Source organism: Sturnus vulgaris, chromosome 19 (genome assembly GCF_052056855.1).
Source record: "Sturnus vulgaris isolate bStuVul1 chromosome 19, bStuVul1.hap1, whole genome shotgun sequence".
NCBI classification, from domain to species: domain Eukaryota; kingdom Metazoa; phylum Chordata; class Aves; order Passeriformes; family Sturnidae; genus Sturnus; species Sturnus vulgaris.
The window spans coordinates 9,783,081-9,806,811 of NC_142261.1; the positions used below are offsets into that span (position 1 = coordinate 9,783,081).

Here is a 23,731-nt window from a genome sequence, read left to right on the forward strand (position 1 = left end):
ATCCTTCAGCTGCAAGATAAACCCCCAAGCTTTGGGAAAGCTGATCACCAACCCACCTAAATGCAACAAGCTGGCTCCTCCAGCACCAGCCCCACCGGGGTGCAGTGCAGTGAGCCAGGGAGCCTCTCCAGAACGAGAGCTGAGAGCCCAGGCTGGTGGCACAATGAAGCAGCTCCCTCCCTCTCCACCAGAACTCCCAGATTTGTCCATGAACCATGGCTCAGGCCACACCAAGTCCTTGGAGGGCTGGCAGGCACAGCACACCAGATCCACATGAGCAAGGGAGCCGAGCAGAGACAGCTCATTATTCCTACTCACACATAGTGTACTGGAACACACGGGACTTCACCAGGATGTTGATGCCTGTGTGAAGGAAAGGGTGACAAAACAAACGTTTACACCATCCTCCACACCACACATTCCTCTCTCTTCTCCTTAGAGACATCAGCTGAACAGATCAGCAGATGATTAACTTTCACTTTTTGGGAACAAGTTTAAATAGCCTTTAGAATTTTAGCAGCAATGAAGTCATTATCCTTAGCCCCCAAGATGCTCTGTTCGGTCTCTATGTGCTAATTCTGGGGTGGGGACAGAGGTAAATGCAGCTGCTGAAGCACTGTCCGTGCTTGGAACAACAAGGAGGGTTGGGAGCATCAGCAGAGCTCTGAGGGCTCCTGTGGCAGCTGCATTTGGGTCACAGGGTGGCAGCTGCTCCCCAGGAACACACAACACCCCAGAAGAGCTGCAGGTTCTTAATTCTGAATGGCTACATCCAGCCAGGGAACTGGGGACACAGAAGGTAAATTGGCAAGACTTTACTCTGATGGGGGTTTCAGGCCTCTTCTCCCTCCCCAAACTGCTGTCCTTGACCTGAACAGGAGCTGCAACCACATCTTGGGCCCAGGCAGCCTAACAGCTTTTGTGACAACCCAAATCCCACTCCACAGTCACTGCAGGAATGTTTACAGGACAGCAATCTTCCCTGGAGACTCTGAATGCAAGTCTCTGGATACACAAGCAGTTGGTTAGAAGGCTTTCCCTCAGGTGTTTGCCAGGGACACAAGAGAAAGCCCCTGCAGAGTGTCCTGTCTGTGTAAAGAAATAACTCTTCCTGTCAGCTGAACACAAGCTGCCATGAGAAGAGTGTCACCTTTAAAAATAAGGAAGGCAGTCCGTGGCAGGTCATCAAACCAGTGCTCGCGGTTCCGTTTTGCCTGCAAGCAGAACAGCCATGGTCAGCAACAGCCAGAGCAAAGAACAAGGCAGGGATGGAGACCCACCTCACCCCCATCACCTGCTTCTCTTACATTGCCTTTGTTTCTTACCCAGCTCCTCTCTAACCACTCCCTTTCTCTCCCTCCCACACCAAGTTCTCTTCTTCTCCACCCAACAAACTCTTACCTTCCACTTTAAGCCAACAACTTCATAGAAATTGTAAAAATCCTTTAGACTGCAAAACAGAAAGAAACATCTGATCAGAGCCTTGAGGGTGACCAGATCCTTAATTGTCCTTGTCACCAGTGGAGAGTTTCTGGAAGTTATTAACTCCATGTCAGAACTGCAGCCACAGCTGACAGAACTCCCCAGTGACCTCCTCCCAGCCTGGCCAAAGGTTCCTGACTGACAATAGCCAGAATCTCCTTTCTGTAATGCTTCAGCCCTTAAGGCAAACTCTGACTCCACTGAACTCCAGAATTTTACACTGAGAGGAAAGACCTGAGGCTTAGATGCCAATTCCAAGGGATGGAGATTGCACTGCTCTTCATGAAGTCTTAATTACTCATACAGTCCTTTTCTAACATCTTTGCACATTTTCTTTTCAAGGTGAAAATGAAGTTTGAAAAAGGACATGAAAGCAAAGAAACTCATAGAACATGAGTGCCTGTCTAGGTGCTCAGGGTCAGGCCTGTAACAGGTTTCATGTGTCTGAAAGTGAGGATGTTGAACTTCTCAGACTCTTACTGGTCACATCGGTGCCTAAATTTCACAAGTCAGACTTTCTATCTGTGCCATTTTCAATACTTCTCTGTGGCACTTGACTTCAAGGAGAAGTATCAGCACCAGTTTCGTAGGAGAGTCACTTGGAACCTGTCTGTGGCCAGAACAAAGGAAAAGGAAGAGAAGGTCTCCTGCTCTAATTCCCTCTGCTCCCTTGCTGGCTGTAGTTAGCTGCACCCACCCCCCACCAGAATGGCAATTCTCTGCCTCATAACACAGAGGATGGCAGCCCCGAAAGCACCAGCAGAACCAAATTTTAATTAACAAAACCCTGGGGGGGACAGCCAGCTGTTGGAAAAAAGCAGAAACTTGTAAAGCTGCGAGGTTGAGCTGTGTGTGAAATGCTCCTCGCAGGCTCCAGCGCTGCTCCCCAGCCCCTGCTCTGCTCTGGCAGGGCAGTGGGAAGCAGCACATCCTGCATGTGAGTGCCAGCACGGCGCTGCAGCCACAAGAGGGCACGCAGGAACTCCAGCACCTCCCAAGGAAAAGCTCAGCTCCCAGGGTACCTTCCCAGAAAAACCCTTCCCGTGGCAGGCAGTGCTCATTCCATAAACCCAGGCATCCTCCCCAGAGCTCAGCCCAGCTGCAGGGAGTGCAGCAGCAGGACCATCCTACCTGACTAAAGGGGTATTGCTCTGGTTCAGTGCTTTGAAGGTGAGATATCTCTCCCTGGCACACATCCGAGGCTTGTAGAACCGCAGCAGCCCTTCGAAGTGCTTGAAGGAAATTCCAGACGGCCTCTGGCAACAAAGGAATGCTGTCAGAAGCAGCAGCAGCAGGCAGGAACGCACAGAGGCTTTTAATTCTCACTCTGGATTTGTTTTAAGCAGGATTTCATACATTATAACTGAGCCCCCTAAGTACCCTGAGCTATTACTTTAACATACCAAGCTCATCCCAGGGCACAGAGATCAGAAAGCCTTCCTGGCAATTGGTCCCTCCAGCAAATGCAGAACTGCTCCCTGTTGCCCCATCACCTGAAAATTGTCCAACCAGACACCCCAAGCAGAGTTCAACCCCTCTTCTTGGGAAATTAGCAGGCAGCCTAACAGATCCCACCATGGCACTTTTTAAAGACCATCAGCTATGTGCACTAAACATGAACTAATCTTCTAGAAGTGGGTTAGTTGTTTTTGGGTCTTATTTCTCATGCTGCTCCAACAAGTTAAGCAAGAAATCAACCTTCTCCCCACAGTGCTTGTCCCTGTAAAAAGTTATTTGCAGATGAATTCCTTCTGTTTCTGCACTGTTCATTTGTGCAGGATCTAGAAAATGGATTCAATTGTATGACCCATCCCTCCTCTCAGCAGTGATGCTTGGTAAGCCAAACAAGTCCTCAAGTGACCCAGAGTGGTTCAGAGATCAATCAATGATCACATGCACTCCAGCACATTTCCCTCATTTTACCAAGCCATAACCTCACGCAGGGCTGAAATTCAGAGCACTCTGCTTTTTCTCCACAAACACAGGTGAACAAGTCACATGAACATAAAAAAACCCCAGCAGCCTGTGGTGAGTCTGACCACAACCACGAGAGACAAATGCCCTTTTTTTGGAGGAGCAGCCCAGCCCTGGGTGCTGCTGCCACAGCTGTACCTGTTTGGTGACCAGCAGCCGGTACGCGTGCTGGATGGCCGTGCGCTTGTGCAGCAGCAGGGACTTGAACTTCCTCTTCTCAATGTCATTGAAAGTGTCAAACACAACAGCCAGAAGCTGAGAAGACAGGGGAAAAAAAAAAGTGCTGGTTTGACCCTTATACTGTGCAGGGTTTCAGGGAAGCAAGGAGAGCAATGCTGATGGGGGCAGGACAGAGTCAGTGAGGTCCCACTGGCACTAGGAATCCCCAAGCTCACAGCTCTGATCCACTTTTTGGAGGAGGTCCAGATGCTTCTGGCCTCTCAACACTTGCTAGTGGGTTTTAAGAGCTGCAGCTAAACCACACAGATGCCAGCAGAAAACCATACCAAAAGATTTATTCAAAGGCCCTGATGTGCTCCTGGAAAGCAGGGTTTGGGGGCTGCTGCCTGCATTCACCCTTCCTGGGAGCTTGGGCTAACACAGAGCAAAGCTAACCCTCCATCTGGGAAGGCACTGAAATCCAACCACAAGCATCAAATCCCTCAGCTTGGGCTGCAGAATTCCTCAGCTCCTTTGGCAAGCCCGTTTCCAGCACTCACATCCTCCCCTGGGCAGCCGTGCTCTCGCTCTGCAGTGATCAGCACTGCAGTCCTGCCATACTGACTAATTCCTTCCCCTTCAAACTGATTTACAAAGTATTTCGGGCAAGTCCAGATAATAAAATGCCATTTTATGATAAATAATTAAGACAGAGAAGGATAATAAATTTCATGCAACCGAGTATGTCACTCCAAGCACGATATTAATGGGAGAGTAGTTGAAAGATGCTCATATAATTTGGTTTTCTGTGATTTAGGTCAATTCCTCGTGGTTAGACACTAAAAGAGTTCTATCTGTAGCCAAGCTGCCATTTCTAGAAGTATTCTGCCAAAGGGCCTGAGATGATTGCAGAGCAGTTTTGGGAATGGAGAAGACTCTGCTGAGCAATGAGCTCCAAAAGCAGGCAGAGGGAAGTGAAGTGCTCCCCTGGGGACTCACCAAGTTCATGATGAAGTAGAGCTCAATGGAGAGGTACACGATGAAGAACACACAGGACCAGGGGTTCCGGGCATAGGACGGCATCATCACATCAGGGAAACTGCATCCCAAAGGACACAAGGGAAACACCAAATAACTCCTGGTACACATCCCACTGCACAGGCAGCAGCCACAGGGTGGGTATGAACTCACATCTAAAGATTTGCACATTTGTGCAAAACTCGTGGGAAAAATATAAACATGGCAAGCACGTTCCTCACACACCCCAAACACCAAAGGGATTTGTGCTGTGGTTAAGGGCCATGCTTTGATACTTCACAACAGCAGTACAGCCTCACTGCAGGTGTTACAACCTCAGATTTATTCCATCCTTTGCTAATTTCCTAATCCTCAGGGCTCTCCCTGACAGCAGATCAATATTTACTCACTGCTGTTATCCCAATTTCCTAGCAGACAGGTGAACAGCACAGGAATAGGAAGTTACTTCTCAACAGCGAGCTGCTGGCTGACAAAGGAGCACAAACACAATTTTTCCCTTCTTGGACCAAGGCCTAACAAAGCTGTTTTCCCCTTATTGCCCTCACAGTGATGAAGATGTCTGAGTCCTTAGAGATAACTCTGCAGCTGAGGTCACAGTGTCCTAAAGGAAAATGAAATACCAGTTCTTCCCATGCAGGCTGACCCTGGATATCTCTCTCTCTCAGGCAGAGGAAAGGGGTCACATATTTGGAGACAGAGCATTTCTGCAGATAAACTCTTGGCTCTGCCAGACTCCTTTGGGACAAAGGGAAAGGCTGAGATAGAAGAACATGAACTTACTTTGAAGTGGTCAAAAGCACAAAGAGATTCACCAGGCTGTTCTCTAAGGTATTGAAGTACTGAAAGAAAAAATTCCCGTGATAAAATGCAAACAGGAATTCATAGGGACATTTTGTTCAAAAAAACAACCAGTTCCCCTACCCCTTTGGATACAGGCACTCCCACCTCCCTAGGGAAAAGTACTTCAGCACTGGTCTTTTTAAAGTTCCCTGAGAAATGGTGTGTGAAGGGTTAAACCAAAACCACACATTTAGAAGTACTTTCTCCCAGCCAGCCACAGGCTGGGCAGCAGCAGGAACCAGTGGCTGCTGGACTCTGACCACAGCAGTGAAGTGGCAGAGCTTTTCCCCAGACACCTCTTCCCCTGGGCACAGTGGCAGGTGGATTTTTTGGCTGAACAAAGGCATCAGGAACAAGGAACAACTGTGAGAATGTTCCCTTTGGGACATCCTGTCTGGGAGGAAGCTCCTTCCAGAGTGTTCCTCCCCAGCAGAGGGTAAAGCAGGGTGACACTGCCAGGCAGCCTTTGCTCTCACATGGAATAAACTATGACTGCACTGTCATGGTGGATTCTTAATGAAGGAATCAAGATACTCACTGGATCCGAGTGGTTAGGAGAAAACAAGTAAAAACCTAAAGAGGCAGCAGAGAAAACAGAGGAGGAGGGAAAGGAGAAAGAACAAACAAAAATAAAGTCAGTTCAATGTCGAACAATAGAGCAGTTCCCAAAGGGAAGGTCCCACTAACAGTAAATCCTCTCTGACACCCTGGAGATGGGAGTATGTGGAAGACTTTCTCCACAGAGATTTGCCAATAGATGTCATTGGCATTTCACTGCTCCTTTTGGAAAATAAACTTTCTGGGGATGGTTTGGGCTGTAGCAGGTACACTCCTGACACATGCACTTGTGGGGATGCAGATTAAACTGACAACACTGAGGAAGAGCTGGTGGAAGCAGAGCTTGAAAACACCACTGACTGCTCTGGAAAAGGTCAAAAGGACTTTTGTCTCAAAATCAAATACCCAGCTTTCAGATTTTTTGGATGTTTTAACTCTGCCTTCCAGGTGACTGTATATGAAACGGGATAAATGGAAGATCCTGGCAACACTTTGAATTTGATCAGCTTTATGTTCATCCAGGCTGTTCATGTTGCTTTTGGACAATCACTGGTTAAGAGCATCACTTCTCCATCCATAAATAGAACTCACCTAGAATAGCAAAAATCACCATGAAGAAAAGCAGGAGGAGAAGGATGTCAATAAATGGTGGGAGGGACTGGAAGATCTGTCGCAGATTTCTGAAAAATTAGAAAACATTAATAAACTGAAATTTGCACATTTACTCCTCCAGGTTGTCAGGGGAAAGAAAAAAACCCACCAGCACCACCCCACACTTGAGGGTTTTCTTCCCACTCCCTCCAAGAATTAAAAGTAGAAAGCTTGCTCAATTAAGATAATTTCCAAGCTTCCCATCTGTCCTTTGCTGTCAGCTCTCAGGTACTGCAAACAACACTGAAGTCACGCTGTCAACTCTCCTTCTCCAGACTAAAGACCAGCCCTGATTGACTGTGCAGTCTGCAGGCAAGGCAAGGAGCAGAGCCATGCAGCCACAGCCCTGTGCTGTCCCCCTGAGGTGGCTCACACCCCAAGCCCTGCGCACCACCCACGCTTAGGTCACCGTGGAACCATCTCCAACACAAACACCAGTGAAAAACACTGATTTCCCCAGGATGCCTGCAGGGTCTGAGTGCTTCCCCTCCAGCCCAGGCCCAGGAATGAGGGCAGAAGCCTCAGCATCACCTTCTGACAGCCCCACAGTAGCGGCAGTCGACGAGGAAGATGCAGCGCAGGGCGCGGGTGATGCGCACGTGCGAGGTCTGGCGCACCAGCACCACGATGGCCTCGATGAACTGCACCAACAGCACACACGTCTGCAACAGAGGGGGGAGTCACAGGCACAGCTCTGCCTCAACACCTGCTTCTTTGGACATTTGAAGGGGGTGGGAGGTGTCACTGAGAGTTTGGGGATCTCACATCTGTCAGCTGGGACATGGAGGTTCCATCATCCCTGCTGCACGCAGGCCAATAGTTAATCCGGCTCTTTGAGGGGCTAAAGGAGAAACCCAAGCAGACAACTCACCTTGACCATCGTCCTTTTGTGCCTGATAAAGGTTTGGAAGCCCAGCCACCTCATCTTCATGGAGAGCTCAAAGACGACCACGATCAATGCAAACAGCTCCAGGGTGGCGTGGACCTGCCAGAGCACAGGACTGCTGAGAAGAGCAGCACAGCACAGCCACACTCCTGCCCCTCCTTTTCCAAGGAGCACAGGTGGGCTTGACAGCAATCTCAGCATCATCTTCTGGCATGCAGGAAAACCCCAAGCCACTCTTTTATAGCTAACATAGCACTGTTTTTCAAAATTTCTGTATCTGTTGCTTTGTGCTTTTATTAAAGCCTATAAAAGTGCAATTTTCCTCTAAGCAATAGCAGGCCAGAGTTCCCTGAAATCCATGTCCCTTCTGGGCTTGAGCAACACAGAAGAAAAACTTATTGATATATTTGAAACAAAAGGCCAAGACATCAACAACTTGAGCAGAAACACTTTGAAAAAAGATGGAGATTGTAATATTTTCAGTGAAACACAGGAGGGAGAGCTGCTGGACAGAGAGATTTTACACAGAGAAGGGTTTTCCCTAGAATCAGACATTCTGGACAATCACAGGGAGGATCCTGACCTGTGTTCTAGGAACCAGTAGTGGTGCTGGGGTAATGGCAGCAGCCATGACAAAAACTTTGAAATCACTCCATCAAAGCACACAGACTGCTGAGTTATCTCACAAAAAAAGGGAAAAACCACCCCTTTCTGTTACAAAATGAAGAACTGCACAAACTGATAACACAAAATTAGTGTCACTTTCATTGTGGTCTGCCTAGATCAGATGGAAAAAGGAACTTTTGCTGTCTGGCCTATCTGCTGTCAACCATTTACAGAACAAGCCAGGTGGATTTTTTTTTTTTTTTATTTCCTCCTCCTTCCTCTCTGTTTGGCCATGGTTTTTCCTGTCACCCACACTGCAGAGCAAGCAGACGTCCCCATGTTGCCCCAGGTACTCACAAAGATGCCCAGCCGGAGCATGGGGACTGCTGGAGCCTCGCACAGGGACAGCAGCAGGAGCAGCAGGGCTGTGCTCAGCTCCATCAGGTAGAAAAGGTGGTTGTGTGCAAAGAGGTAGGCAGCGAGTGCTTTGGCATTTTTGGGGTGAGTGAAGAACTTGTCGTTATTTTCTCCTTCCTAGGGCAGCAGGAATGAAGAAGGGAGCAGCATTAGTGACTCTCAGTACTATAAAAGAGGGAAGAATGCAGACTTTTATAGGGATTAGACACAATTCCCAACAGACCATTCCCATTTACAGCCTGCTGTTGATGTGTTTATTGAGGAATGGACTCTACACACACGGGACATGCCCTTGTGCTCATAAGCACATTTCAGTAATGAAACTCTTTAATGTAACAAACTCCTGCTTCAGAAACCCCTGAGCCTTTTCACTGGGAGAGTTTACAAAGGCAGGCAAAGAAACTTCAGCCAACATCCCAACATAAACACAGCACTTCATTTTCTTGCAACTACATCCACATGTTTACAGACTTATTTGATTAAACTTCTCCAGGACAGAACACAAAAACACTCAGATAAGCTCCAGGGCACCTGGCTGACAGTTGTTCCTCCTTATCTTGGCCTTGCAAAATGTCTGGGAGAAAACATTGGAGCACACACAGTGTTTTCTGCTTCAGGAATGTAAGACAGACTCCACGAAAAATTAACAAGTCTCTGGGCTGATTTGTCACTCCCTCTTAACTAGAAAGCTTAATTAAAATTAAAAGGTCAGATACTCCATCTTAACACTTTGCCTACAACTGATTTTCAAACAGCTACATCGTGACTATTTTTACCCCCAGGATGAAACAGTTTGGGGAGATTTTAGAGGGTTTTCATGCAGAACCACCCAACAGCTTCTTCTCTTTCTCGAGTGAACAGTTTTGGCAAGGGATCTTTTGTCACTCGCAGGAAACTTGCTGCCTCTTGGGAACTGTCATAAGAGATCACTTTTCCCCAGCAGGGCCACATGGGTACACAAGTGGTGAGATTTTATTTAAATTAACATCTTTCCAGGCAAGCAATTACTGCAAGGACAGTGAAGCTATTGCTATCAAAGCAGAATAGCTGTGATTGCAAATGGATAACGAGGTCAGGGAACTCTCCTTTAGCAAGTGAAGCATTCTCCAGACTCACCCAGGAGAGGGGTCCCAGTGTTTGTCACTTACTCCAGCTCACACTGGTTTCAGAACAAACACTGCTGGGTCAGAGAGCTGGGCTGGAGCAGGACAGAGCCAGCCCTGCAGAGAGCCCAGGCTGAGATCAGCAGGGTCATTGCCATCCACGCCTGGCAGAGCACACTTGAGGAATGACAAACAGCCTAAATCCTGCCTCTTGGGAGCCAAGCAATTCCAAACCTGGCTGGACAGCAAAGCCCTCTCACCCAGACATGAAGCCTGCCTGCAGCCACTGCTTATAAAGCTCTCTTTAAGTGATTGTACCTCATTTCAAGGACAGTGCCATCGTGGCCATTGGTCCAGGCAGCAGCAGCAATCATCCCCATGCAAGGGCCAGGCCTGCTGTGCCCATTACCATCAGAGCTGCAGCAGCTCAATGACCCTTTGCAGAGCTGCTCCAATAATCAGGAGTTTAAACAACAGCCTGGGAGAGAGGGAGGCTGGAGCCACCCTGCCATTGTCAGGGCTGCTCCAGCACACCACAGAGCTCAAGTGCTGCCAAGGTCCAGCCTACACTGATTTAAAAAAAATTAAAATTAAACTTTTTATTTAAATAAAATTTAAAGTATTTCTCACTGAGAAGTGAGATTTCTCAGTCCAGTGGGGTCAGAGCAGGGAGGAACAAATCGTTTCTGTCACCTTGCAGTGGCTTAAACAAAAAAAAACCCTAACTGGGTCCAAAGCTTTGAAAGGGAATGAAGAGAAGGAAGGACAGAAAATAACAGAACCAGCAACCATTTCACACTGGAAGAAGCTCTGAGAGAAGCTCAGTTTTGGTGGCTAATTCCTCACATCAGATGTCCAGCAGCCTCAAAAACACAAACCCTTGGTTGCAATAAGGATGGTGTTTCTGGTAACTGAAGCATGGGTGGGGTTTGATTCTTCATTGTTTAAAATATAAATTTCACTCTTGGGCTGATCCTAATCCCAGCACCGTTTAATCCTGTAGAAATCGAGACCTTTGCTTTCTCTAGTACCTCACATGACTTGACTGACAATAAACGGGTCACCCACCCACCCCATGGCCAAGGCAGGACTGGGACCTGCACTTGCAGAACGAGAGATGTCCCTGGGAGAGCAGTGACTGTAGAGATGAAATGACAATCTATCCATGACCTGCTCCATGCCAAGGTGGCAGAACTGTGCCTGTGCTGAATCCCCCAGCCACTGCAGTCCTCGGGAAAGGGTGGCTATTTTGTGGCTCAGTTGCTCCAAATGACTTCCCAATCCTATCTGGAGGTGCCTCCAGCACTGCCCCTCTCCTGAAGCAGAACCCTTGGCAAAGCACCCAATGTTCAGCCTCAGAAGGGAAGCTGCTTGTTGCCCATAAGCAGGAAGCTCCTGCAGACCATTCTCCCCCCCCAGCAGGGCTCACCTGGAGGTAGATGGCTGCCTCTTGGTAGTTCATCTCCCAGTTGTGGCGGGCAGAGCTCTGCTGGGCACAGCACTCCCTGGCTGCGGGGCTGGAGGCATCGTTCACAACGTCATAGCTGCCTCCATCTGCACAGAGAAACAGGCAGGGACCATTAGGGGAGCTGGGAGGGAGGGATGGATGGATGGATGGATGGATGGAGCAGGAGATCTGGGATCACACACAGGCAGAGTGGCTGGGAAAGTGGCAGCTGTACACTGACAAATTGACTCCTGGCAGGCAGGAGCTTTAAAGAGACACTCAAAGCCAGCACTTCCACACGGGAACGCTCCTGGAAGATCATCAAAAGAGACAGCTTCCCATTCAGTACAGCAAGCAGCTCTCCTGGCTCAGAGCTGTGTGCTGTCATGCCTGAAGCCTGCTCTCAGCATCAGGAACTATCAGCCACCAGCCTCCCAGGATGCCCGGCCCAGTGAAGAAAAGAGAGTTTGCTGAAGGAGCAGAAGCTTTAGCACATGTCCTTGGAGCAGAGGCCATGGAAGGATGGACACAGCACTGCCCCTGCCACGGGGCACCAATGCCAGCAGAGAACTGTCAGTACTTTGAGTAGAAAGCCCCATTTCTCACAGCACTTCAGAGTCACTAAAATAACACATCTTCACAACACTCTGAGGTGCTGCTAAGTTCCAACACCCCTCTGATGCAAACAAACTGCAAGATGAATTTTCTGTTCACGCCCCACACATTAATTCTGAAATTTCTGAGTGCCTGTCCTTCTCACCAGCAAAGAACTATAGAACAATGCCATACTGAACATTTGAACCAGATTCTGTAAATAAATATTTTGTTTAAAAAAAAAACCCCAGAACAATTCAATTGCAAAAAAGCAATTCCCAAACAGAGCTACACATACACAGTGCCCTTCCCATGGGAGAGTTACACAGGGCATGTATGTAAACTCCAAAATAATTGCCATTTTTGCATTTGGCAGTGCTATTAAGACAGATGCAAAACTAAGCAAGAAGACAATTACTGCACAAAAAGGGAATGTCACTTGGTTTCTTCTGGGACTGGGGGGTTTTATTTTACCTTTGACAAAGAACACTGAGCAGAGAACCCACTGCTTAGGCCTGCAGTGGAGCTAGCCACACTCTCAGTTCTCCAGTTTCAAACATTTCCCACATCACATGGCTGTTCCTGCTCTCAGAAGAGACTTCCCTCCTCCAGTGCCTCATGTTCCCAAAGTGGGTACATGTAAAATTGAGCTTGCCAGCACAGCAGTGCCGATTTCCCCCTTTTTTTATGAGCACAGGAGCTGTGGTGTGGCAGCTCCTTCTCTCTGTGTTCCAAGTTGTTATCTCAGAGTGGGCAAAAAGCAGCACGAGGTTCTTTTCCCCTCTCATGACAGCCTGCTGAAGATTTGCTGTGACAAAATAATCCTCGATGAATTACTGATTCAGTCTCTCCAGAACACCCTCTGGAGTGGAGAGGGAGTCCATGCCAAAAACTCTGCACCCGCCAAGAGAAATGGCACCATGTGCTCCTGGCAGAGGCACAGAGTGGGAAGAAATCAGAACCCCTTCACCAGTGCACAGCCACAGCTGCCTCTTCCACCCCCAAATCAAATTAAGATAACATTTCTCTGGGGTTTGTGAAGACCTTCCAGATTGCACACTCAGGTTGCTGAGCATTCTGCAGCACATGAAACACGAAGCCTGTTTCTCTTCTTTGCTTCCCCCACACCCTTAAAATACCACTCAAAATCTGGACAAATGTTTGAATGAGGCCGGTTCCTCCCCCACACCCCTTGATTTAGCACAGTTCTTGAAAAAAAACCTGAATGATGGAGTTTTTATTTATCCATGGAGCTGGAATGGCAGCCTTCTGGTTTGTCTGCTTTTTAACTAAGAGATGACAGCCATATGCAAAAATCAGAAGCGTTATATAGCAAGCTCTAAAAAGTTCTTAAATGTTATTATTTACAGAGCTTTTGCTGGGGATGTGTCTCAAAAAGACAGACTCCCTCAAACTGCAGCCTGACAGCAAAACCTTTTCACATTTGATGCTTAACAGTTACAGGAGGAGCGTATCTCATCAGAACCTGGACTTTGCCTTACAGGATATACAAAATTAAAGAGGATCAAAACAGCAAAGGTTTGTAGTATTAACCTAAACACCAACACGCTGGACCCTGCCAAAAGGTGCCAAAATCACCTTTAACCCTGAAGCAGCTCTTTTGCAAAAATTAACCTCTCTGGAAGGGATCACAGTAGGGAAAGACACACCCCAGCAAAAACCCAGGACAGGACCCTGCTCTGTGCTTCCCACAGAAGAGCTGTCCCAGCTCTGAGACCAAGCTTGCAAATACAAAACACCACTCAGAGATGCAAATCAGAACCAAAAAAAACAGCTCTAGAAATCAAGATGCTTTCCTGCTGTCTAAACCAGACAACAGAAAATGCACTCAAGTGTTCCGGTGGGGAGCTGCGTTTCGTGGATCAGCTCCTTCCCCATCAGGTACCAGAAGGTTGATCTAGCATCCCCGAGGCAACAGCATCATCTGGGTCATAAATAATAATAAAAATAATAATAAATTTGAAGAGCAGCCCTCTGACTGTGTGCTTGGCAGCCCTCCAGCGAGCTAATTTCCTCAGCTGCTCCCATGATAACAATGACACAGACTAATGCAAGCTCGGCTCCGCTCGTGCTGCACAACATCCCCGACGGCGTTTACCATCAGTATGGAGCTCAATGAGATAGGAGGATCTCTCCACAGGGCTCCCGGAGTCCTCCAAGTAGATGGCAGGCAGCTCTCTCCACTGCATGGCAGCCGCTGGTGCTCGCAGCCCGACGTGTTCCCTCCCTTCCCAAAGCTGCTCCCGGATTTCGCAGCTCCCTCAAGGGGAAAGCTCCGCACTCCAGACTCCTCTCTGCTGCCTGCAGAACTGAACAGCTTCTCCCCTCCCCTCTGAGGAAGGTGGCTCAGACCACAGGGAGATCCCTTCCCTGGGTGTTTCCGAGGGGGAGATTTTGGAGGGTTCAGCCGCAGGACGAGGAGCTGCCAGGCACAAGCGTGCTGGCGGAGCGCGGATCCGTGCGCTGCGCTCTCGTGTTTTGGCATTTAGCACAACTTGCTCACCAGCAAGCACGATGAGCTAACAGGAGACGAGTCAAAGTGCTGAGCAGGCACAGCAAGGAATCTCCAGCACAAAAAAAAAAAAAAAAAAAAAGCAAGCAGAGATTTTGTGAAGTTCGCAGTGCAAGGGGCACGGCAAAGGAAGTGAACTGGGCTGGTCACAGATGGCAAAGCTTCCTTCCTTACACTTGTGTAACTTATTCCCTGAAAAGAGAGAGAGGGAGGGATGCAAGGAAAAAAAAGAAAAAAAGAGGGGAAAAAAAAAAAAAAAAAGGAAAAGCAAAACCAGCTGGCTGCTTCCACAAGGCATCCGGAACGAGACTGCCGGGACTCCAGCATTTCCATTCAGTGCAGCCGAGCATGCTCCTGTGTAAATAGTTTCCATATGTCATCATTACAATAAAAAACAAAAAAACAAGGAAGAAAGAGAAGGAGCATAAACTTTCCAGAGCACAAACCTCTCCCTCTGCAAAACAAATTCCCTGCTTAGGGGAGGGAAAAACTCTCCATGGGCTGAGAGCAAACAAACTCCTCTCATTCAGAGAAGATCATGCAGCCATGGGGGATCTCCAGGGCAGAGCTGAGAGGAGAATAAGGGACAGAAAACATCCACAGGAGGCTGGGATAAATCATCCTTCCCAGCCAGCTATTATATATCAAACTGAATTCACTCTGGAATTCCATAGGTTTTGGTGTCTGCACTTCTTTAAATGAATAATATTTTTTTTTAAATTCCAACAACCTCATACAAAGAGTTATAAACCAGCCTACAGGGCAGCTCTTCCATTTGCCTCGGAGCTCCTCCAGTCTGGTTCTCATTAGCCAGTTTGCCAGATGTTCTGCTTTGCAGATAGCACACACTTTTTATGGCCTTGCACTGAAACAGCCTGAGATTCCCTGCCTGGCTCCAAAGCCTTTGCTGGTCTTACCAGAGCTTTCTCCTAAATGGCTGAGGATGGTTTGGATGTTAGTTCCCATCCTGCTATTTTAGCAAGTACACCTATGATGACAGAACACTGTAGAACATGTGAAGGCAGGAGTGACTCAAGTCAGAAAAAAAAAAAAAAATCCTTATTCTGTCATTCATACTGCTCACACATCACATGTGATGTAAGATGCAAGTTGCTCCAGTGAGTTCCATGTGTGAGTGATATTTCTCTTGACAGGCAAAAAAAGAAATGCCAAGGACACACAACTTTGGAGACAGGACACACTTTCATTCACGTGGCTTTGCAAGGTCCCTGATTCACCAAAAGAGGGAAGAGGAAGGAAGGCATCACCTCCTGCACTGGGGAAAGGTCAAACTGTCCAGGGCACATGGTCTGGGCAGCTCCAGCCACCAATGTGTTCAGGTGTTTAAGGCTGGATGGGGCTTGGAGCAGCCTGTTCTACTGGAATGTGTCTATTCTTCCAGTCCAAAGCATTCTGTGATTTTACCATTCTACTGTTCAGTTGGAGCAATTTTTTTTCAGGCTTTGCATTCCTCACTCTCTATTTTCCACACTCTCCGACCTCACTGGATCTGAAATTCCCCAACTCAATCACAGAGCCCAAGCTTTCAGTTTAATACAAACAAAACCAGGCATCCCACAGTACTGAACATGAGCCCGTGGAAGAAGGCAGATCCCAGCAGGATCAAAGGTTCTCTGGGTGTTCCTGGATCCTCTGAGCCCACATCCAAGAGCTGTCCCAGTGCAGGATCCCTGTGCTGGCTGAGGTTTCTGGCTCTCTCAGTGACTTTGCTCCCTGCGGCTGTGGTGAAGATGGACAAGGAAGGAGAAGGAGAAGGAGAAGGAGAACTCCTCTCTCCTGGAAAACCCTCATCAGAACCACAGGAACACTCACTACAGAAGGTGCAAATCCATAAAAAAATATGGAAACAAGGTAGATGCCTACCCTTCCCCAACACAATCTGTGCAGGTATCTTCAGTCCCAAAGCCAAGATTTTAGTCAAGTATTGGAGTTGTCCCAGCACCAGTGATGGGATTTTCCCTTCCAAGGGCTCACAGGCCATGTAGCTTCACCTCCAGAGGATGAACCTTCCCTCCCTCCCCCAAGGAGGCTGATAAGGAACTGCTCCTTCCAAGCACTGAGGCACAAACACACGAGTGCTTGTCTCTTCAAGGCCAGGCTCACCTACCCAGCAGAAAAAAAAGCTGGAAGCTGGCTGGAAAGCACAGCTGGTCTGGCATGTGGCCACACATCTCAGAGGTGAGACAGACAGACAGAGAAATCACTGCCTTTGCTGCCTGAAGGCCAGCTCAGCCATGGCACAACTGCTCTGTGCAGCCCAAAACATCCTTGTGCCTGTCCTGTTCCAGGGGACGTTGTGGGAAGGAATAGAACAGCCATGGGGAAGTCTAAACAATTTGCTGCCAGTTTGTTGCCTAGGAAAAAAGGGCATCTCCAACAGAGAGCAGTGCCAAGCCCTTCTGCTACAAGAGAAATAATCTACTTCGGAATATTTCGAGCCAGCATAACTGAGTCATGCTCTTCCTTGGAGACAAGGCACAGCAGAAGCATATGCAAAGGCCTGGGGGCTCTTTGTGTTACTGTATTCTCACAGCAATCACTTGCTGTGAAGCTCAACAAATAAAGTCACTTCAGCTTCCTATTTAACACAGGAAAGATTTTTAAAAAAAATACGGATGCTGCCACTTCCTGTCAGCGGTAAAAGGCGACTCGAGCCGGCCGTCCTCGCCTTGACTCGAGGATGCAGCGAGTTCCTCCAGCACCAACACAAGCTCACATCATGCCTTCATCACCACGGGGAGCTGAATCCTGGAGAAGGAGGAGCAGATGTCCCCCAGCATGGTAAGTCACATTTTATATATCATTGCCTCTCCTCGGTCTCTGGAAGACAGCTTCTGCCCAGCGCTGGTTAATTAGGGGAGCGCTGTGTCCTCGCTAACATCTGCACTGCACACATGTAAAACCCCCAGTGCACAAGCTGAACACGATGCCAGCAGAGCTAAAGCGTGGTAGGAAATGGTTCAGGCCCAGCAGAAAGCCTGGCTCCATCCTGTTCTTGCTCTGAGAGTGAGGCACAGCCAGTTAACCCTTCACTCTGCGGCACGGGAGAAGAGCCATGGTGATTCACTTGGATATTCACTTCCTGCACCACCCTCCTGGGGACACAGACATTTGGAAAGAAGAATCAAAAGAAAAAATAAAATTAAAGACTTCCAGGAAAATAAGGATGAGGATAATTTTACCCATCTACAGCAGCCAAGCTCGGTTGGTTGGAGATTCTCATCTGTGCAGTTCACTGCCTCGTCTCCCCAGGACACCTGCTCTCCTCTGATCTCATCCCTGAGTCACTCTGGCTGGTTTTTTTTCTCCTCTTGAAATATTATGTGGGAAGTTTTGGCCAGGAACTCTTTGATCCTGGAACAACTTTCACTCCTGAATACACAGCAAAAGGCAATGGGGCAGATCCCTCCTTTCTGGGATGTCTGGGATCCATAATTAGGTTTGCAAGACTTCAGTGGCTGAAGATGAACTGACAGATGCAAACCACCCCCTGTCTAAGCCCTGCTCCTCAAAGCTGCCTCCTGACAGATGTGGGATTAAATCCTCCTGCATCTGAGAGCCCATGAAATATCACAGAGAGAGCTGGAACCAAGCACTCCTTCAATACAGAACTGTGGAACACAGGAGTTCCTGCTTCTTAACAGAGCTGCAAAGTCCAATCCAAAGCATTTTTATTCAGTAAAAGTCCCACAAAATGAAAGGCTGCATTAGGAAGCTATAATTAAGAATCTCACTTGTGTCAAGCCAAATTGTTGCCAGCTTCATACCCTTTATTTCTTATCTTAACAAATGAACCACAACACCACAAAAAGGAGAAGCCAAAGCCACAAGAGAAGGATCACCTACAAGTCACATTATCCATCCTTTCAGCAGCCAATATGCTCCATAACCTCATCAGTCCCATCGTATCACGGCAACAAAGGCTTCACACACGCTGAGATAAAATTATACCAAAACTGGAATTAAATATCTGAGTCATTGAGGGGCTCTATGCAACAACTAATGAATGGAAAAAACAATTGGAAACAGTTAAGGTTTTGCTGAACCGAACCAAAAAGGGAAAATAGAAGAGACAACTCTGCCTAAGGCAGAGAGAGAGGCCAGACGTGAAATACACACACACACATTTCTAATTCATAATTTTTGAGGAAGTAATGGAAAGAGACAATATCAGAGTCCCTCAGCTATAGCATTTCTTTAACATATCCTGTTACATGGAAGAATTTCCTCTTTTTGTTCCAAAAAGGGAAACCAGTGTCTCCTGCTTTTAACACATTAAAGATCTGCTTTGGCTTTGGTAACAACACAATGTCAGCAGTTTAAGAGCACGTTCCTCATTTCAATTCTCCAAAGCAGAGCCTTTGGATTTCCCTGATGCAGTTTGGAAAGATGTTTGATTAAGCTGCAATCTGGCCTTTTTAACGAGAGCAGTGTGCTGCCAGGACCGGCTGCCAGCTCCAGCTCCAGTGGCTCTCCAGGGAAGTCACAAAGTCAGCAGTGGGAAGCACAGAGGAAGCTTTTCCCTTTGGGAGAAAACAGGATTAATTTGAGTTACAAACCTCCAGCATGGCCAAAGCAGCACTACAATGAAGAAGGCAATAATAAGGTATGTGCCTTACTGACCTTTTTTTCCCTGAGGAAAGAGGGATAGCAGGAAAACAACATAAATTTAGAAGTTAAATAACAAATTCTCAACATCTTACCACGACAGGCTGAGACCAATTAAAGTTTTTTGTTGTGGTGCAGCAATGATAAGGAGGTAATAGTGTTTTGTATTGTTAGAACACGACTCCACCACACTGATTCCTTTGAAATCCAACACTGCCACACCTCCTCTGCCTTGTCCTTCAGACAGCGAAGAGAAGCTGCCAACTTCAGAGGAAAACACGTGTAAAGGAGCAGGGAAAACCCAGCCCCAAGTGCTGGGGAACTGTTCTCCATTAGGAAAAAAAGCTTCTGCACATTTGGTGGAAACCACTGCTGGCAGGAACTGGAGGTTGCATTTAATGGCTGGAGAGGAAGGAAGGAGTTAAACCATTAATGTGACATCTGCTGAACAGCTGATTTTCCCTCAGCTGGTCCTTACTTCAATTCCTACAGCCCTCACACAGAACCACATCTTCAGAAAAGGGACAACTTTGTCTTCAAAGGTCCATACACAAAAAAAACCCCATGTTCTTTGAATCCGTATTTTAGAAGAGCTACTGCTGGTTTCCCATTGTTTTGCCTGGAAATCTTGGCTGGTTGGCCTGCAATCTCCTGCCTGGTGCAAAACACCTTCTGGGGCTGGGAGAAAGTCATTCTTACAGCAATGTACAGACTGCCTCAGCTGCAGCCTTAGAAATCAAAAGTCATCTGCTGATTTTTAAATGCCAGCCTTTAGAATCAGCTGTTTAATCTCTATTTACTGTGGAGATGGAAGAATAGATCATACAATGACTGTGTCATCTGGCTTTTCAGCAAATATAGAATATATTCAGTATTTCTTGAGCTTCCCTGTGGCACTACTGGAGTGTTCAACCCTAAACTCCTGACAGGCTGGAATCATTTAATATGCTTTTTTATTTCTCACGTCCTTTAGAGCACCTTTAATTCTGCTGACCACATTTCTCTTCAGGATTTTCCTCCATTCCTTCATTTGATATATATTTATCTACATATCTGTATATCTTTTGTGTTAGCCAGCCCAGACATGCTGGTACTGTGACTTTTGCTGCTTCTCCAACAGCCTTAAAGCTTCCATGAACATCTCTATTTTCTATGCATTTGTGCTGCCTCAAAGTATAGAAAATTTTGAATGTTTAAGTCTTCTCCTTTGCAACCACTAGAGACAAGGTCCTGCCACCAGCCTTGTGTTTGAAAGGAAAAGGCTTTGACTTGGACACTTCACCCCCCTGACCCAAATGTCAAAATTTTCCTCAGTGCTGCCACTTCTAGGATTGATCACTTAGTCTTAATTCTACATTCTTCATTTGGTTCATGAAGACCAGGAACATATTTGGGCATTCTAGTGAAATCCACTTTGCTTTTGTGCCATAAACTTTCCCAGATCTGTGGGGGATAGTGAAAATGCTCTCTCTCTGCAAAATGGTTATAGCTGGAATAAAACACAAGCATTCCCAAGTGGCAACACAGAAACACACACACGTTATGTGGGAAACACAAGTGTAGCCGAGATGTCCAGCCCCACAGGATCAGGGGGTTTATAACACAGCTGTGCACAGAGATACACCCTCAATTTTCTAAACATATAAACATCCTAAATCCCTGCACATAAGCAGGAGAAGAAAAGCCTTTTGTTGCACACAGACATCGCCAGATCGTGGCTGTAAAAGCAGCACAGGATGCTCCAAACCCCCATAGCACGATTCAAACCACAGCAGTGTCCTCTTGCCACGCTCAGGCCGCGTCCCCAAGGCCAGAGTGCTGCTGTGGATGACCACCAGCTCACCTTGTCCCTGTCCCTGTCCCCCAGGTGAGGCTCAGGTGCCCCAGCTTCCTGCAGAACCGCTCACCGTGAGCAGATGGCCCAAACCCTAACGCTGCTCCTGCAGCTCCCCATAAAGAAAGCAGCCATGTGAAAACCAGCCTTCTTCTCCACATGCAAAAAGCAATTATGCTAAAGACACAGGGAGAGCCCTGCGAGGTCCAGATCAAAAGCCAGAGACACGGGAGGCAGGAGAAAAGCCCGATCTAATTCACCGCACTTTTCCCAGCTTAAGGATCAGAAATGGAGCGTTCTGGCTCATAAATTCTACTTCCAGCAAATTCAAGCCTAAATCCCCTGAAGGCAATAAGGAAAAGGCAATCAACAACAACTCTAACCACTTCACAGATGCTCCTGTTTAGTTTATACAGCACTTCTTACAGCATTGAAATGGGTAAAATGGGATTTCAACGCAGGGGGGCTGACGGCAGCAGGCAGGATTCCTCACTGAAGATACCAAGGGCAAAGGAAGTTCTGAGAAGCATCATATTGGTTATGATGAGTGAACTCAGCGTGCTCAGCCTTTGCTCATTTTAATCTGCCAGTACGCAGGCTTGGCTAAACTCAACATCCTGCATCTACAGTGCCTTAAAAATCCACAGGAGCCACAAAATGAGGGGGGAAACGAACAAACTGATGCATTCCCTGGGAAGCCATGAAAAAACTAATCACTATTTGTTTCCAACTGTTGTTCCGCTTCCTGAGCCAAATGTTTCCAAGTCAGCTGTGGTGGCTGAGGAGTGACCGGTTCAAGCTGGAAAGTTGTCAATTTAAAATTGCAGCTCAAACACTTTCAAACTCCTTAACATCTTTTATAATTCCAGGACCACCTGTTCAAAAAAAGCAGAGCCCCGTGATGACACGACACGACACATGCCCTTATCCCACATTTTCCAGTGAAAGCAATCGGCTCAGGGAGGAAACACCTAAGACTACCCTGTTCTTCTCACTCCAAAAAGATGGGAGTTGTGCTGGAGAAGAGACACAAAGGGCAGGGGCTCCCTGCCTCAAAGCATCAAGGTCATCACTGCTGTCTTCAGGAAGGGAGTGTGGAGCTTCCAGACTCCTTGCCCCACTCTGCAGTATTCCCCTGGATTTACAGTGCCAGATGATCTCCATCCCCAGTGCTCCAGGAGATGACAAAGGAGAAAGAACCATTTGATTCCAGGATAATGGAACACTAACCCAAGTCTTCTCTACCTTGTAGAAGCAGTTACCAGCTCAGATTTGAACAGCATGGGGCATTCAAGACAAAAATCACTGGGATTTTTCTTTTTTTCGCTGCGTGAAAGAGTCAACAGTGCAGAGATTCTGTTTGACAGAGCATCCTACTGTGAGACACACAACGTGTGCATTGTGCAAACTGCTCTCCTGCAGAGCTCAGAAAACAAGGAAGGCTTGGAAAAAATACCCACAATGACTGCAGCCCTGGATACCTCCTGGTACTTTACTGTGCTTGGGGTTCTTCCTCTACAGGCACCACGTTCACAGAGACACGGTGAGAATGTCTCCACACAAATGCTTGTGAGTTTTGGGCAACACAGAGCTCTTTCCCATGGAAGAAAGGCACCAGCTCTACCCAAATATTTAAGCAAAGCCCTGCCTTAAAAACTAAATTCTCAGGACAAGGACATTCTCTGAACCAGAGGATGGTTCAGAGCAGAAACATATTTTTCGTTATTTCTAACGTCATAGCAAAAGATCCCCAACATCTTCTAAAAATCAACGTTTCCCTCCCTCCTCTGAGCTTACAGAGCTCATCACCCAGGGAAACGAATTGTACTGAAGGAGAAAACAATAATCTCCTTATGTTTTGGGTGTTCGTTTCCCTTTCCAAGATTTTCACTCCTCACTCATCTCAGAGGCAGTTTTGCTTCACTTTGCTTGCTTAAAACATTCATTTTAAGTCATGTAGGCCAGGAAAGGATTAGAGGAGCCCTGGCAGAAGTTGCAGAATGCAAGGCTGTTAGGTCAGAGAAATGAGACTTTTCAGAGGCATAACCAACAATCCACCACAAAACCACCACTCGTGCTTTGGAAAAAATTCCTCTCTCTATAAATTTTAAGTAGGTGCATATTAAGAAAAATGAATCATGCACAGCAATGCAAAACAGCACCTCCTCATAACAAAGGAATGAAGTGAAGCTTACCTGTCCACTCCCACACCAGGTGTAACCAGCACTTTCCAGGTGGAATTGTGACCCACAGTGGCATTCCCTGACTTACCCTAGGTGCAAGGAGGAGCTGTTCCAGCACCAGAACCAGCCTGCTTCCCAAAATGAGATCCCAGTCCTGTGCTCTGGCCATGTTTCACCTCCAAAGGCAGCAGCAGAAGCGCTGCTGCTGGAACTAATTAAAGGCAAATTGGTAGAACTGGGGGCCATGATGTGAGAAAATATCCTGCATAGCATCCAAGACAGCCACCAGATAATCCAAAAGGCTGTTTAAGAGCCTGGCTGTCAGAAATCTTGGAACCTGCCAGGTCCAATGCAAGCAGTTGCTTGTTCCCTCATCCCCTTCATTCCTTCACCTTAATTAGCTACAGCATTTCATACCCAGTGCCTCAGTCCAAACAAGGGTCTGAAACCCTTGCTTCCACACCAGGACCAAAACCTACAGATCCTGAAGGATTTATTAAATCTACAGGGGGCTGACATTTGTAATGCCTCTATTGCTCCAAAGGTGGCAAAGCCAGAATGGCTCCACAGCAGCTCAAATGCTTCCACAAGAAGCACAGGTGTCAGGAGTTGGTGTGGTTGCAGCATTTTCCCAAAGGTCAGGTGTTTATTCTCTGCTTCCTCAGCCCTTCAGCAATTGTTTTACACCTGGAAATCTGACCTGTGGCAGGACAGTGGAATAGGATGAGTTTTGAGGCCCCTCCAACCTAAATCATTCCAGGATTCTCTGAGATGATTCCATGACCAGATGGGCTGAA

At 47.3% G+C, this 23,731-nt stretch overlaps 1 protein-coding gene across 3 annotated transcripts in view; it reads right to left on the reverse strand.

Annotated features, from left to right (window-relative positions):
• TPCN1 (two pore segment channel 1) overlaps window positions 1-23,731 on the reverse strand; it is a 39,633-nt gene that overhangs the window by 11,406 nt on the left and 4,496 nt on the right. Inside the window, exons 2-16 of one of the 3 annotated variants that reach the window (XM_088176063.1) lie at window positions 22,414-22,431; window positions 13,875-13,976; window positions 11,144-11,268; window positions 8,552-8,728; window positions 7,574-7,687; window positions 7,234-7,364; window positions 6,643-6,731; window positions 6,032-6,066; window positions 5,434-5,492; window positions 4,615-4,714; window positions 3,595-3,711; window positions 2,614-2,738; window positions 1,402-1,450; window positions 1,151-1,214; window positions 319-363 (exon numbers count right to left, since the gene is read on the reverse strand). In XM_088176063.1, the coding sequence (XP_088032189.1) occupies window positions 319-363; window positions 1,151-1,214; window positions 1,402-1,450; window positions 2,614-2,738; window positions 3,595-3,711; window positions 4,615-4,714; window positions 5,434-5,492; window positions 6,032-6,066; window positions 6,643-6,731; window positions 7,234-7,364; window positions 7,574-7,687; window positions 8,552-8,728; window positions 11,144-11,268; window positions 13,875-13,976; window positions 22,414-22,431 (1,350 nt within the window). Of the gene's footprint in view, window positions 1-318; window positions 364-1,150; window positions 1,215-1,401; window positions 1,451-2,613; window positions 2,739-3,594; window positions 3,712-4,614; window positions 4,715-5,433; window positions 5,493-6,031; window positions 6,067-6,642; window positions 6,732-7,233; window positions 7,365-7,573; window positions 7,688-8,551; window positions 8,729-11,143; window positions 11,269-13,874; window positions 14,083-22,413; window positions 22,432-23,731 lie in introns of those variants that run through there. The other 2 variants (XM_014894602.2, XM_014894601.2) reach the window with 2 other exon arrangements.